The sequence below is a fragment of the Petaurus breviceps genome, unplaced genomic scaffold, assembly GCF_028583685.1.
Source record: "Petaurus breviceps papuanus isolate PSGF00001 unplaced genomic scaffold, PetGlider_PUasm1.0 90734, whole genome shotgun sequence".
Lineage (NCBI taxonomy): Eukaryota > Metazoa > Chordata > Mammalia > Diprotodontia > Petauridae > Petaurus > Petaurus breviceps.
The window spans coordinates 12,754,012-12,780,123 of record NW_027187327.1 but is presented as its reverse complement, the minus strand read 5'-3'; the positions used below and the strand labels follow the sequence as shown (position 1 = coordinate 12,780,123).

At 38.2% G+C, this 26,112-nt stretch overlaps 1 protein-coding gene across 2 annotated transcripts; it reads right to left on the bottom strand.

Annotated features, from left to right (window-relative positions):
- Positions 1–1,444: 1,444 nt before the first annotated feature.
- Positions 1,445–25,822, bottom strand: CGAS (cyclic GMP-AMP synthase). 2 transcript variants are annotated; one of them, XM_069067029.1, is made up of 5 exons: positions 24,713–25,807; positions 13,597–13,816; positions 5,109–5,351; positions 2,944–3,046; positions 1,445–1,863 (listed from the first exon to the last, which is right to left on the bottom strand). In XM_069067029.1, exons 1-5 carry the CDS (start codon positions 25,550–25,552, stop codon positions 1,515–1,517), a joined length of 1,755 nt encoding a protein of 584 aa, XP_068923130.1. In that variant the 5' UTR covers positions 25,553–25,807; the 3' UTR covers positions 1,445–1,514. The 2 variants fall into 2 exon arrangements, with proteins under 2 accessions (XP_068923130.1, XP_068923131.1); XM_069067030.1 differs by lacking the exon at positions 5,109–5,351 and having other exon boundaries at positions 24,713–25,822.
- Between the last annotated feature and the right edge of the window lie 290 nt (positions 25,823–26,112).

Sequence of the window (26,112 nt, the reverse complement as noted above, 5' to 3'; positions counted from 1 at the left end):
CCCCAACCCTCCACTCTTCCTATTACTGTAGGATACCACCATCTTCTCAGTCACACTGACTTACAATCCAGGTGTCATCCTCAACTCTCCACTTCCTCTCACCATTCATATTCAATTTTTTGCCAAGTCCTGTTGATTCTCCTTTTGCAACAGTTCTCCTATATGTCCCCTTCTCTCCTCTGACACAACAGCAGCCCTGGTGAAGACCCTCATCACATCACATTTGGACTGTTGCAGCAGCCTTCTGATAGGTCTCCCTGCCTTATCTCTCCTTTCTCCATTCCACCTTCCCCTCACCTACCAAAGTGATCATCCTAAAGCACAGGTCTGAGGATATTAACCCTCTCCCCATCGTCAATAAAATCCAGTGGCTCCCGATTATCTCCTGAACAAAATGTAAAAGCCTCTGCATGGCTTCTAAAGTCCTTCAAAACTTGGTCCCTTGCTACCTTCCCAATCTTCTTACACTTGACTCCCCTCCATATATTCAGATCTGGTGACAATGGCCTTGCTATTACTCAACTACAAACCCTCTATCTCCTGTGTCTTTTCACTGGCTCTTTCTCATGCCCAGAATGCCCTCCTACCTCATTTTCATCTCCTGGCTTTCCTGGCTTCCTTTAAGTCTTTCTCAGTCTCCCTCTGTGTCTTCCCTCTGAAATTACCTATAATTTAATATGCATGTACATATGTGTATGTATGTATGTGTGTGTACCTTACATGCACATAGCTGTTTGTGTATTGTCTTCCCACTAAAATGTGAGTTCCTTGAAGGAGATACTGCTTTTGCCCCTAGCTCTTAGCACATAGTAAGAGTCTACTAAATGTCTGCTTACTTGACATTTTCTGACAGGATTTCTTTGTAGCCATATTGACAAATACAGAAACTCTGATGACTTGGCAAATCTATAACCAGTTCATCCTGGGGCCTGCTTCCTTCAAAAATACATTTCTCTTTGAAGGCTTTGTACTCTCTTAATTCCTTTGGCCACATGTTCTGTACAGTTATGTTGCCTTTTACAATTAATCATTTTATAACTCTTCTTAAGGGCACAGAGGTCATTGCTCTCCCAACATCTCAATGTTGACTACATAATACATGATTGAATTAAATTGATTTGTGGTCCTCATCCTAATTGGACAACATTTGGATTTTTAACTATGATTTCTTTATTATTTACCAAATAACTTATTTTCAAAATTCCAATTTAAAAGTGGCTGCTATCTCAAATGACAAATTTTTAAGCTTTTGTTGATTTTTGGTTTTTAATCCCAGTTTGCTGAAAAAAATTATCCTTTCCCCATATTGGCAAAGCCTGACAGAATATGAAACATTCTTCTTCTTTAGTCTTTCTTTGCCCCACATACTCCATTCTAAACCCCCCATTCTTTGCCCCATTCTACCAAAAGGAGAATGTGTCTATTCTCTGAAAAGAAAATCCAATTTCAGTTTCAGAAATTACTTTATTAAGGTGACAGCAACTCTAAATCTTGGTTCTTTTCTAAGAATAATCTTATTCATCAAACACTGGAAACATATTGTTTCTTTGAAATTCAATTTGCCTTAACAGAAATTCTTGACTGGTTTTGCCAATGAGGTCACGACTAAACATATTATAGCTAGGAATAAAAAAGTGTAAAAGTTGTTCTGCCTGGAGACACTGAAGAAAATAACTCACACAGTTATCAAAACACTGTTCTAGGTCTTTTACTTGCCATTGACTGTCATCTGGTTTCTGAGCACATAAGTGAAAGAAGGTGGTTTTCATGTGATAGGAATTGAATTTATCTAGCTCCTTCCGGTTCTCAAACTTTTTTTTCAGCTGTTCAAGAAGATATTTCATCAACTTTAAACATGTTTTCCTGTTAAAGAAAAAGCATTTATAAGGTTGGCACTTTTCCTGTCCTGTATTCCAATTATTTTGAGCTAATTTCTCCTAGAATAGATTACAAAGGTTTGTGGGTAGGGGATCGATCATGTCTTATATGGCAGTGCTTAATACATTGCTGGGAATGTAGAAGGTATAGAATAACACATTATAGGATTTGGGATTCTTTTTATTTGGGAAAGGAGGGTGTAATTTGTTTCTTCATACATCAAAGCCTATCCAGGGATGGGTAACCTGTGACCTTGATGAGGCCACATGTGGCCCTGATGAGGCCACATGTGGCCCTCTAGGTCCTCAAGTATGGCCCTCAGACTGAATCCAAACCTTGAGGCCACAATTCCCCACCCCTCGCTATACAATCTTTCTGATAGCAAGTTATTTTTTTCTGATTTAATACTACTTTGTGCTGTATGTAAAATCTTAAAACCTGCTTTAAAAGACAAATGAATAATTCCTCTAAATGTAGGCTTAAAGTATGCTGAATCTTTGGGGGCACACTAAGATTTGTAGAGAAAGCCTTAATAGATTTTTGTTTGGGGCTTTTTTTTTTTTGCTTTTTTGGAGGGGAGAGGGTAGGACAATTGGGGTTAAGTGACTTGCCCAAGGTCACATGGCTAGTTTTGTGTTAAGTGTCTGAGGCCAGATTTAAACTCAAGTCCTCCTGACTCCAGGGCCAGTACTCTATTTACTGTGCCACCTAGCCTCCCTTTAATAGATTTTTCTTTTCTTTTTCTCTTTTTTTTATTTTCTTTTTGGAGGGCAATTGGGGTTAAGTGATTTGCCCAAGGTCACACGGCTAGTTTTTGTGTCAAGTGTCTGAGGCCGGATTTGAACTCAGGTCCTCTTGACTCCAGGGCCGGTGCTCTACTCACTGAGCCACCTAGCCACCCCGCCTTAATTAATTTTTAAAAATCAATTCAAGAAAGACCTTGCTACTAAAAGGAACTGCTAGTCTCAGGGAAATAGAACAAAAAAAAACAAAACAAAACAGTTCCTATTCTACATTCTAATGACCATCTAACAAAGAAGCATGAAAACCAGACACATAACTCACCTGCAACATGGCACTCCATTCGTTTCACAGCACGTTTTAGAACTTCCATGATTCCTTAATATGTCCTTCTCAATGTGTGAGAAGGAAAGTCGCCATGTGTTTGCTGATTTTTTTAAAAGTAAATAGAAATATCAATTTACCAAAATATCATGTTCCATCTACACATATCCAATCAATTCTATCTAACAAAACACCATCCTAATCCTAGGAAATATATATAACTTTTTTTTTTTGCTTTTTGGAGGGCAATTGGGGTTAAGTGACTTGCCCAAGGTCACATAGCTAGTTTTGTGTTAAATGTCTGAGGCTGGATTTGAACTCAGGTCCTCCTGACTCCAGGGCCATTATTCTATTCACTGCGCCACCTAGCAACCCCTATATATAACTTTAATATGTTTAATTTCATATACATCATCAAAATTCAACAGGTCAGGGTTATTTTACCTGGAATAAGGGAACTTAAGAGGTCATCTTGCCCCATCCCCTTATTTTAGAGATGAAGGCACTAAAGCCCAGAGAAACTAAGTCAATTAGTGGCAGAACCAAAACTAGAACCCAGGTCTCCTGATATGTTATCTAATTCTATGCTATATAACCTCCAATATTTTGAAGAGGACTGAAATTTTAAGTGGCTTGGAATTATGTTTCAGGGGTTTTTTTGTTTGTTTACTGGAGCGGGGGGAACAAGAGAGGGTGTTCCTTAAAAAATCATTTATAATTAGTTGAAAGTTTTAAAATGTATTTTGGCAGCTAGATGATGCAGTGGACAGTGTGCTGGGCCTTGAGTTGGGAAGACCTAAGTTCAAATTCAGGCTCGGACACAACCAATGTAACCCTGGGCAAGTAACCTGTTTGCCTCAGTTTCCTTAATTATAAAGTGAAGATAATAATAACACCTCCCAAGCTTGTTGTAAAGATCAAATGAGATATTTGTACAGCATTTAGCATAGTGTCTGGTATATAGCAGGTACTTAATAAATGAGCTTTTTTGGAGGGAGAATAATTATGTAAAGGTCAGTAGGTTGAAAAAGACCACTCTCCCTCAGCCTAACCAAAACATTCTTAAGTAGCTGACTTTTAAACCCTACCACAGAATGTATGAAATACTGAAGCATAATAACTTCAACAGATCTCCAAATAGGAATGCACTTTCTAGCAATCACAGAAAAAGGTTGGTTGCATAATTACAAAATTTGTGTGAAATATACAGACTTCTCTGAAAAATTATTTGGACTTAAAGTGTACTGAAGGTGATATGAACCTAGTCAGAGCTGTGTTCTAGATGCAACTTTGGTGTTAATTTATTGTGGCCCTCCTTTCTCCCAGATTTAGGAGAGGTGATATAGTATGGGGAACCTAGACCTGGCTTCTGGAGACCTGGGTTTCAATACTAGTTCCAACATTTAATGACTGTGTAATTCTAAGTAAGTCATTTAATATCTCTAAGCCAATAACAATAAGAATATCTCTAAGACTCAGTTTCTCCTACTATAAAAGGTGAATACTACCTTCCTCACAGTTTCCTTGTGAGGAAAGGTTATATAAAAGTGAGCTATTTGGGGATAAGGATAAGGTGAAAGGCAGGGAAAAATCAAAGAACTACATAAATACAAGTTATTTCCAGTAAGAAGTATTATTTTAACTTGATATTTTGATAAGAAATTCCATTTTAAGCAGAGAGAAATTTTGGTGACCCTCTGGTTATCATATCATATTTCATATAATATGTATCATATAGTAATTAATGACACACAAGACATTTTAGCAGCTTCTCTACCTCAGGTCATTTGCTAAGTAATCAGCATGATTTATACAGAGGTTTTGATAGTTTTCTCTTATTCTGATCATAACAGACAAACTGAAAGCATCTGAAGTCTCTTTAACTCTGATTTCATGAAAATATATGAGCTGAACAGCATGAGAAAACAGCACTCAGAATGGTGCCAGCATTGCAAGGACAGAAAATTATTAACATTCTGTTTGATTGCACCAATCCTGTTTGGACCAAAAGTTCTTAACCTTCTTTCTTATGTCATAGACTCTTTTGGTAAAGCCCATGACCCCTACTCAGAATCATATTTTTAAAAGCATAAAGTAAACCATATACATATATAAGTATATATACATATGCTTGAATTGTTAGTAGTATTTAATATTCAAAATACCTTGAAAACCATTTCCTTCTTTTGTAGACTTAGGTACAAGGTAAACTGGCCTGTATTTAAGTTCCACCTTTACTTTTCTTCCTAGCCAGTTTTCAATTGGTAGGCCCCCCTGTGTACTTGGGGGCCAGCTGCTCATTAATTCCAAAGCTAGGACTATGTCCACTGATATTTCTTCGGGTTCTTTAATTAGGAGGGTTACTGCTGGGCTTAACGGCTTCTTTCTCTCCACAATAATGTCCATTTCTGTTTAAATATTTAAAAGAAAAAGACAAAGTTTATATAATGTAATTCAATAACATTTATTAAGTGGATGAACATTATTATAAACACTAGCAAAGAGAAAGAGTTTATTAATTATGGTACCTACCCTCATGGTACCTACCCTAGTTGTCTTTTAGTGGACTCTGGCATATATCAAAATAACCATACTTATATAGTTACATGGAGCTATGATTTGAGCAAATGTGCTATCTCCCTTTTCTAGGAAAAATTGTAATCCCTCTATTCATCCTGTGCAATCCTAACAACCCTGCTTCCCAAAAAGCTCTTAAGAAGATTTCACTTAACACACTGGAGGCCTTCCTCTGGTTCCTTTAACATTTCTAGGGGTGCCAGTAGCATGCTTTGACTGTTCATCTGTTGTCTCCTCACAATTTTTTTTTGCCTTTCTTTTTTGGAGGGGGGAAGGCAGGGCAATTGGCGTTAAGTGACTTACCCAAGGTCACACGGCTAAAGTATACACACGCATACATGTGTGTGTATTTATATATACATACACACATATGTATCCATATGCTTGAATTGTTAAGGAGTATTTCTTTTATATAAATAGATTAGGGAAAATGTTTATGTCAATTATGAAAGATAAAAATTTTGATATCTAAAATATATAGCTAAACATCAAAATTCTATAATTGTGATTCCCATTCAACAATGAATAAATGGCCATTAGATATAAACAGGAAAAATTTATGTTTTCACTGATATGATTTGTTTTTTACATCACTTTTATTTCCAAATATGTCCTTTCCCACCCTCACCAAGTCCTCCTCCTCCCAAGAGCCAACCTTGCTAACAAAGTGTTGTTTTGCATTCTTGGTACATGACTAGACTTTCTTTTCCAAGTATACATGTCCTTGATAAAATAGCTGAGTAGAAGCAGCAACCCAATCAAACTCTCCTAACATCTCCCCCAAAATAACTTTAAAATAATGCTTCAAACTGAATTTTGGAGCAGCATAGCCAACAAAAGTCAGGATCAGATATTTTTCTTTTTTTTTTTTTAAAGCAATTGGGGTTAAGTAACTTGCTCAAGGTTACACGGCCAGTTATTTTGTGTGGGTGTTAAGTATCTGAGGCAGGAACCAATCCTCGGTCTCCCGACTCTGGGGCCGGCACTCTTACTCACTGCGTCACCTGGCTGCCCCAGGATCAGATATTTTTCTAGCCCAAGACAACCTCAGAAGTCCGAAGAAGTGTGTGATGTTGGGGTCTACAGGAAGTACACAGAAAGGCAACATCAATAGTAAGCCTTGGAGGAAGCTACAGCCACAGCAGCAGCACCAGCAGTAGCTTTGGGAGGTCTCAGACCAGAACCAGTAAGAGAATTGCACAACTAGTCAGCAAGAGATTACAGGGGAGGGGGCGGCCAGGTAGCACAGCAAGTAAGAGCACCAGCTCCAGTGTTGAGAAGACCTGGAGATCGAATCCCGGGCTCAGACACTTAGCACCCACCCAGAAACACCTGGCCGTGTAACCTTGAGCAAGTTACTTAACCCTGATTGCTTAAAAAAAAAAAAAGAGATTACAGGGGACCATGAATTGACACTGGGCACAGGACTGGATGTTATTTGTCAACTCCATCACCCATACACAGTTCTGGGTTAAAGTTCCAGGATAGAAAGGAGTACTTGTGGCCAGTCACAAAAGAAGGGGCCCTGGTAAAGTTCCAGGGCTGAGAGAAGTGCTAGAGCTTGTAGCTGTAGGGGAACAGGGGCCCTTCCAGGGTAAAGACCAGAGCACAGACTGGTGCAGTGACCACACTTCTCCCTAGAAGCATTGAAAACTTACAGATCTCCCCCCCAAAATAGTTCTACAAAGAGCAGGTGAAAAAAGTCTGAAGCTTGAGACAGTGCCTCCCTACCCTGAGATAAGCAGACTCCATCTTTAACATAAAGTTCAAAGTCAAGAAATAGTCTGAGGGGCAGCTAGGTGGTACAGTGAATAGATCACCAGCCCTGGAGTCAGGAGGACCTGGGTTCGGATCCAGCCTCAGCCACTTAACACAAAATTAGCTAGTTGAACTTGAGCAAGTCATTTAACCCCAATTGTCCTCCAAAAAGCAAAAAAAAAAAGTCTGGAAAAATGAGAAAACAACAACAACAAAAAACTATAAAAAGCTACCTTTGTGGCAGGGAAATTCAAGACACAAACTCAGAAGATAACAACAATGTGAAAACATCTACAACCAAAGCCTCAAAGAAAACTGCAAGCTGGAGACAAACCCAACAAGAATTCTTGGGAGAGGTAAAGAAAGAAATGAGTAGTAGAGAAAAAATTAGGTAAAGAAATAAGAGTGATGCAAGAAAATTGTGAAAAGGGAATTAAAAGCTTGGTCAAAGAGGAGAGGTGAAAAAAAAATACTCATGAAAATAACATATTAAAATGGCCAAGTGGAAAAGAGGCACAAAAATTCACTCAAGAAAAGAAACCCTTAAAATGCAGAATTGGCCAAATGAAAAAAAGGTACAAAAATTCACTGAGAAAAATAATTCCTTAAGAACTAGAATTGGGCAAGTGGAAACTAATGACCTCATGACATATCAAGAAACAATACATGGGGGCGGCCAGGTGGCTCAGTGAGTAAGAGCACCGGCTCCAGTGTCGGGATGACTTGGGGTTCAAATCTGGGCTCAGATACTTAGCACCACACCCAGAAATAACTGGCCGTGTAACCTTGAGCAAGTTATTTAACCCCGATTGCTTTAAAAAAAACAACAAAAAATAGAAACAATAATACATGTCCTTGATGATTTTTGGTGATATTTCTCATGTATCATTGGCAAAAATGTTGGAGCCTACTTGTACCTACCATGCATCTTTCCATTGGCTCTTGAATTACTTGTAATTTTGACTTTTCAGAAATCATAATGTTACATGATTTGCAACCATATGCCATTCCCAGGAGAATACTGGTATTATTATTTTTTTTTAAACTAAGCTTTGGCATCAGTGAGCAGTTTGGTATCATTTAAGATATCGTAGTTTCCCAAGTGTGATCCTGTTGCTGTCTTCATAGTCAATTTTGGTCTCAGCTCATTGCCCACCTATAGGTATACTCAGTCTAAGACACATGTATTGCTGGACTAAGTAAAGGACTGCCCATTTAGTTGTATGTCATGATTCTGGTCAATGTACATTTCATCCACTTTGTTTTCCGAGGGTAAATACCTAATATTATTTACAATGCTATGGATTTTATTGATATTTCAGGACAATGTAATTAGTACAGTATCAACTGAAAACAGAAGCATTTAGAGATTCTCTCCATCAGCAAGAAATCCTGCTTCTTGAATTCTATGTAAATCATCTTCTATGACACTGGTCAATAACTTAAGTAAACACATGTCCTGTGGTTTTATGATTTGTTTTATGTCAATGCCCAGTGTATTACTAAACAAAGTTAGCTCTGTAACCACATCTTTAATTGATTTCTTGTATAATTTTAACATATATACACAGGAGACACTGCAATATAATGGCCTCAGTCAGGAAGACCTAGTTTCAAGTCCCACTTCTGATGCATATTGACTATGTGATCATGGACAAGGTCCTTAACCTCTCAATGCTCTAGGCAACTCTCTAAGACTATAAATTGGAGAAAAGGTCAACCTGTCTTGGTAGAGGAAGTTTCCTCATCAAAGAATTTCCTATATCAATAACATCACATATCTAGTCCTCATCTCCCTATCCTCTACAAAGCTACATTTCATGTTATCAAATCAAATGCTTTTTAAAATCAAAATGTAACAGACATAGGGGGTGGCCAGGTGGCACAGTGAGTGAGAGTGCCGGCCCCAGCATCGGGAGACCTGGAATCCGTTCTGGCCTTAGAAACTCGGCACCCACACAAAAATAACTGGCCGTGTAACCTTGAGCAAATTACTTAACCCTGATTGCTTTAAAAAAAAAAAGTAACAGACAGTGAGACATATTAAGAGGCACTGTAGCCCAATGAATGACATGTTGGATTTGGAGTGAGGAAATCTCTGGGCTCGCATCCTACTTCAGTTACTTAATAACTGACTTTGGCCAAGTCACACACCTTTCTGAGCATCAGTTTCCTGATGTAAAATAAGAATAATCATATCTGCCATACTCCTCCCAGAGCCATTGTGAAACTCAAAATAATGTGTGTAAAACACTTTTCAAATTTTAAGGTACTATATAATTCTAAGTTAATATTATTCTCTGTAATTACCAGTCAAGTTTATGACTAAAAGGGTGACCCACAGAAAACAATATGAAAAAAAATTGTTCATCACCTCTTCTTCTTTATATCCAAGATCATTTTAATGCATAGAGAGATTATTTTCACCATTTTATAGACCTGGGAAAGTAGACGCATGCATTTATAGTTGCTGATGTCACCTAACCACTGTAACTTTTTTTTTTTTTTGCAAAAGTATTATCTGTGATCTTCTGCATTCTTTTGGAATCTTTCCTTCTTTGAAATATCTTGAAAATCAGTCCCTCAGTGACTTCAAAATGATGTCACTTCCAGCATAGATTTGGTCATGATAATGAATCCTTACTTCCTGACTTCATTTTCTTAAGTGCCACTTGCCATTTCTTCATTTAATTAAATCCCAGGACCTAATCACAGAAAAGAGGCCAAGTACAAAGCATTTAGCTAACTACAAAAATTGAGCTATTTTCAAAAAAGTGGAAACAAAGGAAATGGCCATTAACTGGGGAATGACTAAACACAATGTGATAAATGAATGTAATGGAATGTTACTGTGCTATAAGAAATGGTAGATATGCTGAAAACAGAGAAGCGTGAAAAGATTTACATGAATTAATGCAAAGTAAAGCAAACAGATGCAGGAAAATGACATATACCATAACTACAACAATGGAAATGGAAAAAAAGCCACAACAAAACAACTAAAAAAGAATGTTGTAAAATAGAGCATAAGCAAGACCCCAAAGAAAAGATATGAGAAGTTATCTCCCCTAATTCATTTAGAGAGGTACTGGGTCCACAGATGCGGAACAATGAATATATTGCCATATTTTTAAATGTATCAATTAATTTTGCTGATATCTTTCCCTAAGCATTATCTTCACTTTTTACCACTTTGACCAGAGTTGATAGTTGAGTTGGAGTTGTGCTAAGTACACACAGTGTCTTCTGCTCATCTCTATATTTTCTTCTGATTTGTTACTTATTTTGATATTTGTTCTAAACAGATGGTTTTGCTTCAGGAAAACAGTTGATTATGGAATGGTTGTTTCACCCATAATCAGCTGTTTCCTAACTGTTAAGATTTTCATTTTTATGATCTCATGTTTCATTAGAACAAAACCACCATAAAGGCTCCCTCCTTTCAAAAAGGCATACCAAAATCATTCAAAAGTCCATGAACAATATAACAACCAAGAGAACATAGTTTAACAATTCTCTGATCAATAACAAAATAACATATCCAACAGATGGATGAATGCTCACCAAAAGTTTGCCACTGTCATGAAGGAGATTCAGCACAATTCAAATTGAAGAGGGATTCCCTATAGATGTGAAATCTTCCAAATCCTGCTACTTGTAATTGTTGCTGGTTGTCTCAAGCCTTGAAACATTTCAGTCTCCTGGATAAGACCCATTACCACTTAAAAGAGTTTGGCCTAACCACCAAAACTTCAACCTGGTCACAAGTAAGGAGTCCAAGAGCAAGAAATTACAGAAAATTGATGACTTTAATGATGTCTGGAGCCATCATTAATGGAATTTCACCTTTCCTAAGTAAGATAATGTCTTTAAATGGGATAGGAACAGACAATATATAAAGATCTGAGATACAAGCACTCCTAGGAATTTCTCAGTGGTCACTCCTCTAATGATCCCACTGTGAAGTCTGTCATTCCCTGTTATCATCCCAGTGTGGGCATTCAAGGCTCTATCTGCTTGGATATCCTCAAGGACAAGTGGTCAGCCCTATGTGATATCATGACCATCCTACTGTCCATTCAAAGTCTCCTGTGAGAGCACAGTCCATTGAATACACTAAGCTCTAGATAAACACCATAGCCTTTATGAAGTATCTGCTGAAAAACTGGTGATCAGCCAAGAGCCCTAACCCTGGGTGTCAGGTCTCCCTTTCCTTCACCTTGTGTATATGTGTGTATCTCTGTCTGTCTGTCTTGTCCATACATATCATTGATGTATAAATAAATTCTTTTTAAAGCTATTTTCCAAATTATGATGTGCAGTTAGAAAGACAATATCCATCAGTACATATATCTTGAGCAAACACTGTAAATAAACAGTAATTTGGACACAGAATTAAATAGGTTAAAGAGAGTGAACTAAATTGCCTTTAGGAAATTTTAAAGTTTCATTAATGACCCCAGACTTCTCTCAGAAACAAATATTTCTTTTTTGAATACCAATATTCTACTGGTAATATTATATGGTTGTGATTCATGGAATACTATAGACTATGAAAAAATTTAAAGTGAGCATCACTCACAGAGTAACAGAGAAATATTTGTGTTAGGCAACATATAATAAATACAGAAATATAAAGAACATCCCCAAAAAAAATTTGATCAAAAGTAGAAAATGGGGCAGCTAGGTGGTGCAGTGAGTAAAGCACCACCAGCCCCAGAATCAGGAGGACCCCAGTTCGAGTTTGGTTCCGGCCTCAGACACTTAACACCCACACAAAAAAACTAGCTGTGTAACCTTGGGCAAGTTACTTAACCCCAATTGCCCTCCAAAAGGCAAAAAAAAATAGGAAATGGGCTGATCAAAAGTAAGACTTAAATATAACCAAAGACAGCCTTGAGTGCACGACACTGGTATCTTCATGACGTTAAGAGAAAATGAAGAAGACCTTTAGCATGTTTAATTGATTCCTACTCACACACCCACACCCTTACATTTATGGAAAGACAGGGATAAGAGTAACACAGGATAGGCAAACACAGATGGGCTGTGTTGCACATTGCTGGAGGCAACATGAAAATCACTGAGGTCACAGTACAATCTCATTCAGTATCCACCATATTTAGAACCTCTTACTTCTTGAAGAAAGTATTCATCTTGTGTTAAGTGTGGTATTTCTGATTAGCCTACATTCCTTTGAACCCTTCCTATTTCTTTATCTTGAACCACATTATGTGCCTTAACTTGAACCTTATTCTCTAGGCAGAAGGATTTTGAGCAGAAAAGTAACAAGATCTATACATAATAAAAATTGTTCTGGTAGTGATATGAAGAACAGATTGAAAAAGAAAAAGAATGGAAACAAATTTCTCTTCGGAAGTTTTTTCAGTATTTTAGGCAAGTAGTAATTATGTCTCTTATTTGCATGGTGGTAAAGAGGATAGAAAAGAGTAGTGAGAAATATTGTGAAGATAGAATTGATAAGATTTAGTAACCAATTGGATATAAGAAGTAAAGGAAAACGAAGTATCAAAGATTTATTGCCAAAGTTTCAAACATGGGAGATTGGGAGAATATGGTGCCAGTAACCACAATGAATAAACAGTTATAAGTACCATGCACCAAAAAGATCAAGGACAATGAGGACTAAAATAAATCATTGAAACTGGCAGTTAGGAAGTAACAAAACAACCTTAGAGAGTAATTTCATGAGAGTAGTAGAACTGAAATGACTCATTCCTCACTATTCCCCCTACCAATATCCAATAGAACCTTCCCTTGTAAAAAACGAGAGCAATCAAAATAAATTAATATATTGGCCTTACGTGAAAATATATCTCATTCTGAACTTACTGTCCACCACCCATTTGCCAATAGGCAGAAGACATGTATCAATGACTTCTATTTTACTTTATTTTTTGGAAAGAGAAAAAACTTCTGTAACAAATAAGCAGAGTGAAGCAAAACAAATCCACTCTGTGATCGTGCCCAAAGATATGTCTATAATTCTGGGTCTGGAGAGGAAAGTTGAAGAATTGTGTAATCAGAATGGGAGAGGCCTCATAAACATTCTGAAACCTCCTAGGAAGAAAAAAAATCTATGAACCAATGCTGAAGCCATTGAGAAATGTACCTGAACAGTTTCCTAAGGAAATGTAAAGAGAAAAACAATCAAACAATCAAACATTTTTATGATATTTCCTGGTAGGCTGTGAAGATGGGTTAATATTTAAGTATTATGTAATTCTATGATCATAATAAAAGTCAAAGAGTCAATATAATCTGTACAAGCAGATCTTTAAGAACAGAACTTCTTACCTTTAATTTTGTTTACTTCTGCCTTAATGATTTTCCTAAATTGAGATAGCAGCTTAGAAGCTGATAGTATTTCATTATCTAAAAATCTGGTCAGAGGGTTTCCTTTTGGATTTCTTTTAAACTTCACAAAGTAATAGGCACCACTGTCATCATAGTCTTCTAGTTCAATTCTGGAGACTTGCAGTCTAAGCATGATATCAAATTCATTTGGAGCACAAATCTGTGAAATAACCAAAAAAAAAATTACACTGACATGTATGATGCATTTTTAAATGTTTTGCTGAGTTACCAAAAATTGAATTTTCCTTGGAATTTTCATTTACTAATTCATTTTGAAAATTCCTAAAATTAAAATTTTATCACACAAGATTTTGTCCCAAATAAGTTTTCTGTGTTTAATTTTCCATAAAAAAAATTTTAAGGAAGTATATTAAGTTCATAGAATGGGCTAGGACCTTGAATATATCTTTGTTTTTTCTTTCTTTGCTCCTCACTATAGAAAGGAATCATGTTCTTCACTTATAAAAAGAATATTAGTGACCTACCATTGCCAAGATCTATACCTCAAGTCGTTCTTTCTATATTGAGGATGGTCTTACCCATGAAGTCACCCTTCCTGGAAGGAGCAGCCTAGGTAAATCATGAGACAGACTTCCTTTTTCTTTAATCTTTTGTTCCCCTCACTGGCATTCAATATCGGTCCTTAGGTGTCTAGTCCCATAGAGAGGTAAGATGGGACAGTGGAAAGAATCAAAAGATCAGAGCTCAAATGTCACCTCTAATGACTTTGGGCAAGTCATTTTAACCTCCTGGTGCCTCAGATTTCTCATCTGCAAAATGAAGAGATTAGACCAGACTGTCTCTGAGGCCCCTTATAGTCATGGTCCTGCTCTCTCTCCATTCTTCCTCATTAAAACTTCCCAGGATAGGATCTGGTATCCTCATTTATACTAAATTACAAGTGACTGACTTATAAAATGACCTACCGTAATGTAACTCTAATGGCCTACTAATCTTATGGAGAAAGAGAGGAAGAATGGAGCTATTTCCATTTGAACATGTGATCAAAGATCAATGCCAAATGCACATATAACTCTTAGAATTTCAGACATTCACCCATCAGGTGGGGGAGTAATTTTGTGTTATTGTTTTTAACAAGGGGACCCTTCCTCTTTTGATGTTGCTTTCTTATAGGCTCCTGTCCTTGGATGAGGCCTCTTTCATTTTAATCACTTTTCTGATTTCAACCTTTTTTATTTTTATTTTTTTGGTCTCTCCATCAATCTAGATATGGCTCATTTGCCTTGATTAGCAGATGAATTAATGTAGTAGTGGCTTTAGCCCTATTTGGATGGAAAGTTACATAAATCATTCTAACTATGCAAAAAGTTGGAATGTGGTCTGGGAAAATTTCCAACTTGCTAACTATCAGTATTTATCTACCTAAAGAATGAGAATAAAGTTAAATATTAGTATAAAGAGGAAAAAAAAGACAACCTCCTCAGTCCTTTTGGAATACCATGTTGATTGTTAATATTCTACCCATGGGCCACTGGCCACATTTTTGAGACAGGTGATTTGGCTTAGGGATATAGTCTAGTGTCTCATAGCAAGAGAATTAACTACTCACACAGGATTCCATATTCAATACTCCTCTCTTCCACACAGGTTGAAGATAGATTTTCCAATGTCCTCTTCCGATTATCAAAAGCATTCTGATTATGGGGCAGCTAGGTGGCAGTGAATAGAGCACCAGCCCTGGAGTCAGGAGGACCTGAGTTCAAATGCAGCCTTAGACACCTGACACACTTACTAGCTGTGTGACCTTGGGCAAGTAATTTATTTTCAAAAGAATTATCAAAAGGGAGATGGTACAGATATCTGGACCTGGAGTCAGGAAGATCCAGAATTCCAATCTAACCCCAGATACTAGTGGTGTGACCCTGGGTAAATCATTTAACTTCTATCTGCCTTCATTTCCTTATCTTTAAAATGAAGATAATAAGTAAGGAGTGAGGTTGGTGTGAAGAGAAAATGAGATAATTTTTGTACAGTGCTTTCTTTGCATACCTTAAAGCACTATTTAAGTGTTAGCTAGTATTGTTATCATTATTTGACATCCTTTGGAATCTTGTCTCATTTATACATCTGTAGTCCCCAATCTAACTTTTTTTTTTCTGATTTGGGTTCTTTTTTATATTGGACTAGTCTTTGCAGGTACTTTTGTAAAGAAGCAATAGCTCATTTATGTAGCAGAGACAAAGAATGATCCAAGTAATTGAATGAGGCTGCTTAAAACAGGAAGGAATGCTGAAAGATCTTTCAGTTTTAGGTTTTGCCACTTTCTATAGTTGTGATCTTAGACAAGACACTGAGAGAAAATATTCTAGAAAAATTCCTGCCCTTAGGAAGTAAGTCTATGCCCTGGCAGACCCTCCATTAGAATTTAGGGTGATGGGGCAGCTAGGTGGTGCAGTGAATAGAGGACTGGCCCTGAAGTCAGGAGGACCTGAGTTGAAATCCGAACTTAGATACTTGACACACTTACTAGCCGTGTGACTTTGGGCAAGTCAGTTAACCCCAACTGCCCTCCAAAAAGCAAAAAAAAAAAAAAAGAATTTAGAGTGACTCAGATTATGAAGGAGAAAACCAATCAGAAAGGTCTAGGTAGAGATGGATTCCTTTGTCCAGATTGTTGGAGGCAGCCAAGTCTCATGACTAAGTCACATTTTCAGCAAGAGGAGCTGAAGACTTTGAACCCATCTCTTCATTAAAATGTCTATCCCCTCATTAATTGTTCACCAGTCAGGGTTGATTTTCCTCAGTTAGGGGCACTTCCTTTTTCAAAAGTATTAAAGCAGTCAGGGATCTCCACGGTTTTAACTTTAGTTACCAAGAGAGACCAGTGTCCGTCAATTTATTGATCATCAGCTATCCAAATTCGTCAATTTATTGATCATCAGCTATCCAAATTAATAAATTGATTATTAATTACGCAGAAACTCTGTCCCTTGGGCTTCTTATTTGTTACAACATAAAAATGAAATAATGTATGTAAATAATGTATATTACAATTCAAGATTGTAAAATGGTACACAAATGTCTTTGTTTCCAGGTAACTAGAGCTTTACTTTTTTTAAATAAAATTTTATTGTTCCCAATTATTGATCATTTCATTGTTTTCTCTCTTGAGCCTCCCCATACTTCTACTAAGGAATAAACCCCTTTTGACAAAAATGCCCAGAAGTGGGAAAATGACAAGCTTTTTAAAAACTGGGGGTAAAAACAGACAAAGGTAAAATCCTATTGGGAGAGGTAAATAACAAAATAGGAAGCACTGAAGAGGAAAGCAATAACTAACATTTATGTGGTACTTTATTTTACTGATGAGATGAGTTCAAAGAAGTTAATAAGCTTGTCCACTGTTACACACCTAAGAAGTGTCAGAACTTCGATTTGAACCCTGTTTTCCTGACCAAAGTCTAGCACACTTTTCCTTCACAATATAGAGTTTAAAAAAACCATGCTTTCTCCCTTTCCCTACCCCTTCCCCACCACTTTGGAAAAGTGGCAAATTAAAATGTATAAAGGAAATGTAAATAAAGTAAAGAGAAAGAAGGGCAAGGATAGGAGACTTGTATCCAAAGACATACATGAGAAAGATAAGGAAATTCATAAAATCATCTTTCTGTGGGCCTAAGTAACCAGTCAGTCATTCAGGCTTCTGCACTTTTGAAGATCATGTTATCATCAACACCTTGAATGCCCTCCCTGCCTCCCAATCTACCTCTCTCTTCCTTTGCCTTTTGGGTTTTTTTTTTTTTGTGGGGGGGGTTGCTTTTTTTTTTTTTGCTTTTGGGAGGGGTGAATGCAGGGAAATTGGGGCTAAGTGACTTGCCCAAAGTCACACGGCTAGTAAGTGTTAAGTGTCTGAGGTAGGATTTGAACTCAGGTCTGACTGATTCCAGGGCCAACACTCTATTCACTGTACCATCTAGCCACCCCTCCCTTTGCTTTTTGAAAGATTACTTACTCTTCAAAGTTCAACTCAAGACTACCTGACCCATGAAACCTTCTCTAGTTCCAGAGAAATGTCATCTTTCTTTCCTTTGAAATCCTATAGCATTTTGCACCATTCTTTTGGTACATATCCCATATACCCTCTCTAGGATTACTTGTGTACACTTTATCTTTCTATTAGATTAAGATCATGTATTTAGAATTTAAGAGAATAGGAACCTTGGAGATCATGTTTATCTAACCCGATCACTGAGGAGAAAATGGGCTCAGGGATTCTGTGATTTGCCTTTGCCTTATTCATCTTTGCATCCCGAATATCAACTAGCACAATACTTTATATAGCATAGGTGCTCAATAATTTTTTGAATGAATGATCAGATAAATTAGAGGCAATTTCCATCTCATCATCCTCCCCTTGCTAAGTTATAATAATAATAATATTAACACCTCACATTTGTGTAGTACTTTAAGGTATGTAAAGCTCTTTATAAATATTCTCTCATTTGATTTATATGTAAGTGGGGCTACTTGGGTTACTTTTTCATCCTCAATCAACAAATATGCATTATATACCTACTATGTGCTAAGCCCTGGGGATACAAGTACAACAAATGAAGCAAGAATGTACATTCTAATGAGGAAAACAACAATTGCATATGAAAATGTATATAATATTTGTGTGTGTCTATACATAAAACATAAATGGGTTGGAACCAGCTCTAACTGCTTGCAGCACCAAGTTGTTAAATTTTTAGTGTGAACATTTATCCCCCAGAAATCAACGATGCCTACAAATCAGGGTTTGATTTATTATTTCGTTAATTGTCTACTCTAGACTTCAGGAAGTGTTTATAATGAAGATTAAACTTAAAAGATAGTGTGCATACATATACTTCCTCCTAAACATTCACTAGCACACCTTTGAGCATAAATATAAAGTAAATAAATACAAACATATACAAAGCAATTAAAAATAAGGGAGTTTGGGAGGTAGAGGATTAGCAGAAAGGAAGGATCAAGAAAGATTTCATTCAGGGTATGGTGTTTGAACAGCATCTTAAAGAAAGGGTAAGGTAAAATAAGGCAAGGAAGAGGCAAAGATAAGGAGAAGTGTATTCCACACATGGAAGGGGAGGTATGGTGTGGCCAATGGAAAATGGAATGTTACATATGATGAGCAGATAAAAGGCTAGTTTGACCAGATTGTAAAGTATGGGAGTAGGTATAATGTCCATTGAGGCTAGAGAGATAGACTGGAACCAGGCTGTGAAAGGCTTTTAAATGCTAAACAGAAGATTTTATATTTACCCTTAAGGCAATGGGAAGTCACTGGAGTTGATTGAATAGGGAAGTTACATGGTCAGATATAAATTTTAGTTAAATTACTTTGGGAACAGTGTATAGGATAGAGTGGAGTGATGAGAAACTTGGTTCAGGGAGACAATTGTAATAATCTAAGTGGGAGATGATGAGGACCTGAACATAGGTGAACATAGCTTTGAATGAAGGGGTCAGATGTGAGAAATTTTGTGAAGATTGAAATATCAAAATTTGAAAATTAATTAAATAGATGGGGTGAGGCAGAGTGAGGAGTCTGGAATAATGCCAAGGTTTTGAACCTAAGAGACTCTAAGAATGGTGGTGCCTTTGATAGAAATACTTTGACAGAAGTTTAGAAGAGGGGAAGCTTTGGGGGAGAAAGATAATGAGTTTTATTTTGGACATATTGAGCTTAATATGTTTCTAGGGCATCCAGTCTGAAATGTACAAGTAATTGGTGATGTGGAATTGAAGCTCAGGGGAACAATTACTATTAAATATGTGAATCAGTTAGTGATGAAACTTGAATCCATATGCACTAATGGGATGACCAAGAGAAAGAGTATAGTGAGAAAAGAGAAGAATGCCTAAAACAGAACCTTGGGAATGATGAGGGATGGCTCCCAATAGGTTCAGCAGGAACTCTGATCTTATCTAAGACCAGAAAACCTGCGATTCAGTCTTGAAAGAATTCAGCAGGCCCAAGCAGACTTGGAGTCAGAGTTGTGAAAGTTTATTATACGCTTTACAGGAGGCAAGGGTACTTAGGGGACCTGCAAGTTTATTATTAGGTTGTACAGTGGGCAAAAGTCCTTTAGAGGACTTGCAACCTTAAAGGCGTAGAATTAAGATTTTTATAGGGTAATCCATAGTAGAACCCATGCCAATTATGCTAACTAGATAATTAAGGGTGGGATTAGGAAGGAGTTAAGGTGGGGTCAGTGTTTAAAGGAACATGCATTTTTAATGTAACTGCACAGGTGTATTGCCAATGATTGGATGGGAAAAAGCCCAAGGGGGGGCTACCTGGAGGTGTGGTTTTAGGCTTGAAACGTGACTAAGTCGGCTAGTGGTCAAGGGCTGATGGAGAAGTGCCCAGTCTGCCACCCATCAGTGTCATGTTTGACAAGATTGATGTCTGGGAACCAAAGCTAAGGAATTAACCCAGAGATAGGGTCCTGAAGGACCTGAAGGACCATTGAGGCAGCCAAGGTGTCAGCCTAGAGATAGGGTACCGAAGGATTCACAGGGGCATCAAGACACTATACAAGGGGAAGATAATAGTTGCCTAAACTGGAATGTCTATAGATACTTTAGTGAAGGATTCATAAGAATAGCTTGTTATTGTTTCAAGCTGGGATAAGCAATTCATGAGTTGTTGCTGGGCAGAGTTATTGCTCTGAAGCTAGGCAGAGTTTGGGTAGGGGGAAAAGGCAGAGTTAATGCTCTGAGGCTGGGGCAGGGGGGAATGGAGGGTGATTTTACAAACTGGGTTTACAAACTGATGTTACAAAGTTTTACAGACTGATGTTACAAAGTGGTATTACAAATTGATGTTACAAACATAGATCCCAAGCACCCCATCAGGAACACTCACAGTGAAGGGACATGATAGGGATAATGAACCAGCAAAGGAAACTGAGGAGTGGTCAGATAGATTTTGATAGAAGGAAAAATCAACAATGAAAGTACCACTTTTGGTGAAGTCATGCTATAATATGCCTTACATCTTTTTTATTCTCTTAATTTTATTCTCTTAATACCATATTATCAGGTCAGCTAGGTGGCACAGTGAATAGAGTACCAGCACTGGAGTCAGGAGGACCTGAGTTCAAATTTAGCCTCAGACACTTAACACTTACTAGCAGTGTGACCTTGGTCAAGTCACTTAACCCCAATTGCCCTGACTTCCCCCCCCAAAAAAAAAACACAAAAGAAAAAAATACTATATGATCTCTTTTATTTTAATCTCTTTTTAACACCAATGTTTTTATTGTTCAGAGGACCTAAATTAAAATCCCACTTCTGATACCTTTATGATTTTGTATAAATCATTTAACCTCTCTGGACCTTAGTTTTGGGTTTGTTTGTTTTTTTTTCATTTACAAAAAAGGAAAGATTAGACCACATGGCCTCTAAAGTCTCTTCCAGTTCTAAATTTATCATCCTATGAAAGCATTTGCTGCATAGGGATCTAAGAATTTTCTCCTACAAGAACCTATGGTCATGTTCCTTACACAAGACATCCCCACAATATTTTGATTACTACAGTCTATACATCCAAAATGCCTTGTACATGGTAGATACCCCAGAAATGTTTGAGTGAATAAATGAATGAATGAATGAACCTTCCTCAGTTCACAATACTTTACTATTGTTGGCATTCAATAGTAACTTAATTAAACTAGTTATAGCTTAATAACTACTGGTTTTAGGAGTTTTTTTTTGTAAATAACCCTCAGTTTTATTTAGAAATATTAACACATAGAAAGAAATTCCAGTCTTATTTTCACAAAATAAAATGGTGTCTTATGGGAAATGCAGAATTATACTGCAAAATCCCTCAGGATTTAGGGGAAACTGTAATCTTGACAGTTGGGTATTGTAAAGATGTAAGGCATTAAGTTTCCTACCATCATAGATCAGAGTGTTTAGAAAGTGCCATAAGGTCAAAGGCTATATGTAGCACTTGAAGATTTTGAGGAGTTATACCCTTTTTTTTCTTAAGGTTTCCTAAGGCATCTGTCATTTTGATGACATACAAAATGTTAAGGCAGACATTCCCAAACTTATTTGGCCTACTGTCTCCTTTAAAAAAGAAAATTACTCAGAGTCCCCCTGGAAATCTACTTTCTTTAACACTTTAACAGTTTTTTTTAATTGCATCATTTCAAAAAACACATAATTTTTAAAATTATCCATCTTAAATTTAATAATTTGTTGCAAATTTGTGGATTTTTTCTTCCACTGAAATTTTGATGATGCAATAATATATCATGTAACTGTAATGGTCATGGGGATTTGAAGACCTTCCCTACCCTTAATAGGCCAAATGTAATCATGTGTATCAGGGGGAGGGGGGGATCAGGAGGAGGAACTTAATGAAAAGGTGGAACAGGAAGCAGAAGGAGAGAGAGAACCAGAACTGCTGGGAGCAGGAAGCATGGAGGCTGAGCAGCTATCATGAGTGAGAGAGGGGCATTCTTGCTTAACGGAACCTGTTGTTTTGAAGGCCCGTGGTTACTATGATGAATTTGGCTTTCTGGTTTGGGATTTGACTTTCTGGTATTTGAATAAATGCTTTGGTTCTATCTTTCATGTGGAGAGCCTGTTACATTTTTTTTTTAAAAAAAAAGCAATTGGGGTTAAGTAACTTGCTCAAGGTTACAAGGCCAGTTATTTCTGGGTGTGGTGCTAAGTATCTGAGCCCAGATTCGATCTCCAGGTCATCTGGGGGTCATACTGGGGCCAGTGCTCTTACTTGCTGAGCCACCTGGACTAGGAGCCTGTTACATTTTGTGATTCACAACCACACCAGCTTATTCATAGCTGCTGTGGCTGCTGTGAATATTACATTGGCATTATAATAACCTTATTGTATTTTAAACAAGTCATTACACCCACACATTCCTGCTGATGCATGCTAGAGTTACCATTATGCAAGACAAGCTTACCTGCCAACATTTGCTTGTTAAGACCTGTCATTGAATTTAACCACCAATTGGTTTTAACTTACATTTTGTAAGTTAAAAATGTGTTTGGAAAATAATGTAATCACTACAACTTTAACTCTGTGTACAATATCAATTGTGTACAATAGATGAAACATGTACGAGTGGGTTTTTTCAAAATTTTCTTATCTTTTCTACTTTCCTTATGCTTCCACTGCCCCCTTATTTTTATTCAATGTCCCCCAATTGCACCTGAGGCTACTACAGTCTCCCCTGGATTGTTGCAGCAGTTTCAATCACTTTGGGAACCTGTGTAAAAGGCATCCCAGCCTATACTCTTTGCTAAATTAACTGTTCTTTTGTGAGTAAATCTTCCACATCTAAACATGAGTCATGAAAACTGTTCACTCAAGGAGGGTGGCAACAGAAGTATCACTGACTCTAGGAGACACAAGTGCCACCCTCTTCCTTCCCCCCCACCAAAGCTTAAGATCATAATAAGGTTTGGGGTAGGAAGTTAGTTCAGGGTTCATTTCAGTCTAACCTCTAATGTAGTGAGAAAGCAGAAGTTAGGAGAGAACTGGGTGTTAAATCCTGTCCTGAGGTTCACTACTAGTGTGACTGAGGGAAAAGCACCCTAACCTTTCGGTGTGCACAGGCCTCTAAGATGAACATGTTACAACTGAATTTTAACACAAAGTTAAATTGAGGCAGATCTCTGAACAAGATAACATTTATTAGCAGAGACATGCTACCTATCAGTGGGTGGGTCAATGGCTTGCTTCCATTAATGCCAAAGACCTCCCCCAAGCAGATGGACAGTTCCCTTTCTATTGATTTTGGGGAGTACAGAACAAAGAACAGAACAGAGTAGGTGAAATCATGGGATTAAGGGCAATATGATTGGTTACAAATCTGAGGCACAAGGAACAATATGAATGCTTGGAAGACTAAGAATGAATGAGATAGCAGCCCAGCAGACTTTTGGACAGCAAACCAGACGCGATTAAAGAATAACCTAGTAAAGAAACCAGGCCCAAACTCTTTCTGTTCACACACATTCTTCAAGGTTGGGAAAATTCCTTGAGGAGAGGAGGATTTTTAAACTTATTCCATTACAGGCTAACTTAACATTGAACCAAGTACAGAGGCAAAGAACTATGCCTTAAGCAGTTATAGGACAAAATCAATTAATTGTAAATAGGATCAATAAGAAAATGATACAGCATCAATCTTAATATTCTCAGACAGCAATTACCAAATGGCAATTCCCCACACCAACAAAATCACTAATCTAGACAAAAATAATAACATAAAATGTATTCATTTTAGTCTATCATGAATTTTTTTTTTAAAGCATTTGGGGTTAAGTAACTTGCCCAAGGTTACACTGCCAGTTTGTGTGTGTGTGGGGGGGGGGGGTGTTAAGTATCTGAGGCCAGAACCAATCCCGGGTTCTCCCAACTCCCATCGGGTGCTCTTACTCACTGTGCCACCTAGCCGCCCCCTATCATAAAATTTTATCATAGTTTTCTCCTCTCTGCTACTTTTTTGCACTTTGAAGTGCTATATAAACGTCAATTATTAAAATAATTGTTATTCCACTTCTGTCCCTTGACCAAGTAATTCACTTAACTTTTGTGAGTATCATTTTCCTCATCTGTAAAGTGGGGAACCTAATGCCTCTGGTACCTACCTTCCAGGACTGTTGTGAGATTCAAATAAGTTTTGTAAATTTAAATGTCATAAAATGATCAGTTACAATTTCACATCTGGGAAAACCTAGGCCCGCAGAGGTTAAAAGACTTGCCCAACAGGTAACTAAGTATCAAGACTGAAATGTGAACTCTTTCCCATTCCAAAGCCAGCTTTCTTTCTTGGATCCCCCATTGAAAAATGAACAGCTACGGCGCAAAGAGGCAAAGGGGAATTATGGTTTTGGTGAAAAGGGGCCTGCAGAGAGCCGGAAGTAATGTAAGCAGAGTATAATAATAATGTAAAGCAAAGCATTTTACAAACGTTAAAGATCTATAAAGAAGTCAGCTATTATCATTCACGATGGAGAGACGTGGAGGTAGGAGTGAGCAAACCCTTAGCCAACTCACCTTCACCTGCTCATAGTAGCTGCCGGTGCCTTTCTTCACAATGCCCTCGAAGGCCTGGTCGCAGAGGGGCAGTTGCCGCAGTAGGTGGTCGACGATCTTGTTCACCAACCCGCAAGCTTGCGATGTCGCCTGACGTCGCAACTTCAGTTTCTCCACTACTTGCTGTAGCCCCGGATCCCTCTTTTCCTTGGGCAAGATTCCAGGCTCGTTGGATAGGGTCGTCCGGACTCTAGGCGGGGAATCCTCCTTGAGGACCCGTCTCCCTTCCTGCTGGGTATGTCCGTCCCCCGGGTGGGGAAGCCCCTTCGTAGTGGCTTGAGACCCCGGGGTCCTGGCAGGGCGCTTCTCCTGGAGGACAGGGGGTTTCTTCTCCCGGAGGACTGGGGGTCGCTTTTCCTGGACGACAGGAGGTTGCCTCTCCTGGAGGACAGGGGGTTGCTTCTGCCGGAGGACAGGGGGTCTCTTCTCCTGGACGACAGGAGGTGGCCTCTCCTGGAGGGCAGGGGGTTGCTTCTCCTGGACTACAGGGGATTTCTTCTGCCGTAGGACAGGGGGTTGCTTCTCCTGGAGGACAGGGGGTTGCTTCTCTCGGAGGACAGGGGGTTTCTTCTCCCGGACGACAGGAGGTTGCCCCTCCTGGAGGATAAGGGGTTTCTTCTCCCGCAGAGATTCTGACCCACTGGAGTGGGAGGCCTTCCCTGGGGCGGCGTCCGCAAGGTCTGGGGCAACCTGAGAGGTGATTTGGCAGGGAGCCCGAGTTCGTGCTGCCTGCGTCTTGCCGGAACCTTGGGTTGAACCCTTGCGCCGGGCTGACGATGCCCTTCTCACTTTTCCCTCCATGCCGGACCACCCAAGCTCTCTCTCGTCTCTCGCCTGGGTATCTCTAGGAGAAAAAGGCTTTCCAGGAAGAGGCGGGAGTGAGGGTGGGGAGTTCGGGGTTAGGACTTACTAGAGCCAGGGAGGGCGGGTGAATGGGGGATTCTAAGGAAATGAAACTTATGAAACAGGCGGGAAGTCTGAGAGACAAGAATGTAGATTGAAGGGAAACCCCCAGTTGTCCTAAGGTTCCCTTTTTGAGCAGTTAACTGGGATGGGGTAAAAGAGTTAAATTTACTGACTTATACAATAAACTTTATAACTTTTTACAACTAAAAAACATTTTTTTTTTAGTAAGCAGGATGTCCTTATGCCGCAATCACTTGCTTTGCACAATTTGGTTTTGGATTGGCAAGATTCAAATCTTTCTTTCTTTCATTCTTCATCACGGAATCACACTTTTATCACAGCTTTATGTCAAGCATACCTTTGACAAAGAGTTCATTTTTCAAAGTCTAATCTTGATTATAGCATATAGACTTTCTCTTTTAAAATGCATTTTATCGTTACCTTTTTGTTTTTAC

What these genes read in the sequence shown, in the direction of transcription:
- CGAS (XM_069067029.1), bottom strand. Translation starts at nt 25,552, where the DNA reads ATGGAGGGAAAAGTGAGAAGGGCATCGTCAGCCCGGCGCAAGGGTTCA. An exon ending in GCTACTATGAGCAGGTGAAG is followed by an intron (nt 13,817 to 24,712) that starts GTGAGTTGGCTA and finishes GTTATTTCACAG; the next exon opens with ATTTGTGCTCCAAATGAATT. An exon ending in AATGGAGTGCCATGTTGCAG is followed by an intron (nt 1,864 to 2,943) that starts GTGAGTTATGTG and finishes TTTCTTTAACAG; the next exon opens with GAAAACATGTTTAAAGTTGA.